This window comes from Lineus longissimus, chromosome 5 (assembly GCF_910592395.1).
Source record: "Lineus longissimus chromosome 5, tnLinLong1.2, whole genome shotgun sequence".
Classification (NCBI taxonomy): Eukaryota; Metazoa; Nemertea; class Pilidiophora; order Heteronemertea; family Lineidae; genus Lineus; species Lineus longissimus.
The window spans coordinates 7,810,100-7,814,093 of NC_088312.1; the positions used below are offsets into that span (position 1 = coordinate 7,810,100).

General features: G+C 41.4%; 1 protein-coding gene across 2 annotated transcripts; it reads right to left on the minus strand.

Annotated features, from left to right (window-relative positions):
• Positions 1-781: 781 nt before the first annotated feature.
• On the minus strand, positions 782-3,664 carry LOC135488348 (metallophosphoesterase MPPED2-like). Of its 2 annotated transcripts, none has more exons than XM_064772923.1 (6): positions 3,469-3,664; positions 2,764-3,093; positions 2,399-2,627; positions 2,008-2,123; positions 1,699-1,809; positions 782-1,489 (listed from the first exon to the last, which is right to left on the minus strand). In XM_064772923.1, the coding sequence occupies exons 2-6, from the start codon at positions 3,044-3,046 to the stop codon at positions 1,302-1,304; spliced, it is 927 nt and encodes a 308-aa protein (XP_064628993.1). In that variant the 5' UTR covers positions 3,047-3,093; positions 3,469-3,664; the 3' UTR covers positions 782-1,301. The 2 variants fall into 2 exon arrangements, with proteins under 2 accessions (XP_064628993.1, XP_064628994.1); XM_064772924.1 differs by having other exon boundaries at positions 3,409-3,664.
• Positions 3,665-3,994: the final 330 nt, after the last annotated feature.

Here is a 3,994-nt window from a genome sequence, read left to right on the forward strand (position 1 = left end):
CCACTTTTGGCCCCCTGGTGGCAAAGTGGAGAATCAGATCAAACCAAAATTCAGCACCAGAGGCTATGTGATATAGGGGGTTTTATGTACCAAGTTTCAAGTTCATAGCTTTAGTGGTTAAGAAACGTGCCATAGTTTACACTCTAATGGCCAATTTACGCCATATGACCTCTGTGACCTTGAAAACAAGGTCAAATTAAAAACCCGTATAATATAAAATGTATATTTGCTATGAGTACCTACAACAAAAGTTTTATCGAAAACAAGTCACTAATAAGCGAGATATCACACTTTTTAGATATCGACATTTGGCCCCCTGGTGGCCAAACAGAGAATCAGATCGGACCGAAAATCAGTGTCAGAGGTCAGCTGACCTAGGGCATTCTGTGTACAAAGTTTCAAGTTCATAGCCCTAGCAGTTAAGAAACGTGCCACTGTTAGGATACGACGACGACGACGACGACGACGACGACGACGACGACGGACACAGCGCTATCGTATAGACTCCCCTTACGGTGAGCCAAAAAGGAGAAACTACGTCACCTCCGGGAGTTCTCTATATAGGGCAAACCTGCAGAGACCGCCACTGGACAGTGCCTGTTGTATATTGAAATAAAGTGGACACCAGTCACGATTATGTGGACACTTTCCAGGACGCTGTATCTCCATCGATCAAGGCATTTTAAAGCGTTATGGCTCGACCGTATAAAGTGGACCAGCCTTTGGCAACTTAGCGCAATTCATGTCCACTTAATAGAGTAAAAAAACCATTGAAGTCAACTTAACTGGGTGTGACTAAAAGTATATATATTGTTCAGTTGCTTAAACAGCACGAGGGACGTCAATTCACATTGAGCAGGGAGGAGTAAAGAATTGATCAGATCCCAGCTAGCCAGCAATGCATATTATATTGTATTTCCCCGAGAGAGATGACATTTGCAACAATACGAGTCGCAATCAACATGCCCATTCCACACGTTCAAGTGCAAATAACAACAGAAGCTGTTCAATGAACTGTCCGACAACCATTTATCAGCAAGCTCTGGATGCATCACAACGTCTACTGTAAATAAGTGCAAGTCTTGTTTATTGTCCTGTAATTCGACTCCCCATTCTCCACTTTTCACAAACATAATAATAACATAGGAACATAGTCTTGAGTCACGAATGCAAAATCCATGTTCTCTGAGAGTTATTGTTGTTGTCCTCACGAAGATTCACTACCCTCAATTATGCTTTCACTAATTAAGACTGTTTCGAATTTCATCTATCTCAGCGTCCTCAAAAGCAACATCAGTTTCTCAACCTGTGGCTTCGTCGGCTTCAGTTTCACAGTCCTCAGCTGTGGCCGTTACATTTAGATCGTCTTTTGAAAATCCTGGTGGTAGAGGCATATCGAAAATCACTGGGGGATTGTCAGGTCTGTAGCGCAGGGTGCAGTTGGAGGCGTTGATGTAAGTTGTAAAGCCATCTGTGGTAACACCATAGGCTAAAATGAGGAACATCAATGTCAGTATTTCAATTATGTAAGTTAAGTGACTTGTCCATGGTCAAAACATTGTTTTCATGAAGTGTATCAAACCAATTGCGTTTGGCTTATGATTCTGACAACTTAACCACAAGACTATGCCATCCACTAAAAATTTGATTGTCTTGCCCAAGATTATTGGCCTCAAAAAGAAATGGACATAAAATTACCTTCATGGATATGTCCAAAGACATGGTACTTTGGCTGCACTCTTCGTTGCACCGTGTGGAGCAACTCAACACACCCAGCCCTCATACCGTTTTGACATTCATCTCCATGCCCTGCAAGGATAAATGCATTACTTTTGGGAAGTTACAAAGCAGAATGCCGATGCTGACAGCAGTGTTGGTAAAAATGGACCAAAGAATCTAATGCGACTTCAACTATTCCATAACAACTGATGGAGACAATCATTGGATATGTCATATCCAAAATGAGATCAACTGATTAAAGAAAATGATATCAATATGAACAAGTACCTATGGGTGGTCCATGTGTCATCAGAATGTCCGTGTCTACTGGGATGAGATTCCATTGATCTAGACAGGGAAAGCCTCGAGGAAGATTGAAAGCCCAGGAGCAGAATGCTGGCTGCCTATAAAAGCAAAAAGCAAAAAACTTGTACCTAGGACTTCAACTGCCCTCGGATGTGAAATTTTAAGATGGCGAGGATCATGTACGTTCCAATTTTAAATAAAAAACACTTTTTTGTTGAGAAAGGTCTCTGGACTTGCGAGCTGAGCTGAACACATCAAATCCTGCAAAGACAACCAGCCTATCTAATATTATGACATCATATGGACTGACAGCTGCTGAGATATTTCCTGATAAGAAAGAGGTCCTGAATAGAACGGACATCAGGTTACTCACCAAGGAGATCCATATATTTTGATTCCACATATTGAGATTCCTCCATCCTCTAGATAATTACAATTGGTCAGCAGTTCCCTCGGATCCTTGATATGGTTAAATGTTTCGCTGTCATTAGTTTTTTTACCAAACATGCCAGACTTTGCAGCGACTTCATTCTTTGTTTCAGGGTCAAAGGTGAGTTCATGATTCCCAGCTATTACGATTTTATATTTGTGAGGCAGTGCACCTAAAATAGAAGGATGATGGTGGTATTATCTTCTGTGTTTGCTCATGATTCTTGCATGCTACTACAGTTGGGTATCAATTGGTACTATTACAATAACCTCTACCCTAGTCAACTCAAGAACTGCTACTAAACCTACCTAAGAATTCATTGAATTGATAAACCTCCTTAAACGCCCCCAGTTGTGTGAAGTCTCCAGCATGAAGTAAGACATCCCCAGGTGGCACCTTGATTTTTCCATGTCTGCTGTGAGTATCTGAGAGGCAAACAAAGCGTACTTTATCTTCATAAATGGGGGTGGCAAGGTCTAAGGGTGTCACTGGTAAAACCTTTTGCTTCACCTGAAGCTTCTGCCAGGCTTGGTATGGATCCTTTGTGAGTGGGTGGACCTCGATGTTCGTCTTGATCTTTTTTGTAGCCATTTATGCTTGTTTTGTTGTCAGATGATTTGGAAAAGACAGAAAGAAACCTGTGAATAGGAAAATTGGAAACATCAAAATATCATAGCGGGTATGATAAGGTACTAGTCCTATATAGTAACGCCACAAGTGCTCCTAGTACAAGCTGACAACCGGCAGATCCAATCTATAGAACAACTAGTGTTGTTTTATTCAGGAGAACTATGATAATTGAAGGCCTTTGGGCTATGAGGTTCAAAAAAGTGCGTCATCAAACAGCATTCTGCATTGCCATTGGCCATTGCCGACTCCCTTCAAACCCTTAGTGATATAGTCAAGGCAACCATTACCAACACTGCAGTGCAGACTTGAGCCATCATGATCACCTTCAAGTTCATCCTATCCTAGGTTCTTTCAAATTTCTAGCTTCATACATGAATACATACACCCTATGTCGTAAAAACTTTGAAACTCCTTGCAAGATATAAACTCAAATCCTATATGGTAATATCCTATTACTTATTAATTAGTTAATACATAAACAGAAAACTGAACCAGGAAGTATGGCACCGACATTTTGTGTTGATCACATGATTATCACGTGAGAAAACTGGGGAACCCCTACACGTCATAGGCTTCCAGGTATTGCGTAATCAAGGAAGTTATTATTATTTCTGTCATCTGTAGCTGTCAGTGTCACTACATAGGGTCAGCATCAAGCTGAAACTCTAACTTCCCAATATCATGCGATGTCCAATGATATTGGGAAGTTAGAGTTGCAGCTTGGTTCCCCTTCTGGTCGAGTTCAAATGAGTGCTTTGCAGCAGCCCTCTACATAAGAACACCTTATTATGAAGTAACAAGGCCTATTGGTCTGGTTGAAAATCATAAGCCTCCTGCTATGCCAGGATCAAGACTGCGGAGGACATTGGTCCATGCCATGAGATGAGACCGAGCTGGGCCATGTGCCTA

What these genes read in the sequence shown, in the direction of transcription:
- LOC135488348 (XM_064772923.1), bottom strand. Translation starts at nt 3,046, where the DNA reads ATGGCTACAAAAAAGATCAAGACGAACATCGAGGTCCACCCACTCACA. An exon ending in TCAATTCAATGAATTCTTAG is followed by an intron (nt 2,628 to 2,763) that starts GTAGGTTTAGTA and finishes CTTCTATTTTAG; the next exon opens with GTGCACTGCCTCACAAATAT. An exon ending in AAAATATATGGATCTCCTTG is followed by an intron (nt 2,124 to 2,398) that starts GTGAGTAACCTG and finishes TTGCTTTTATAG; the next exon opens with GCAGCCAGCATTCTGCTCCT.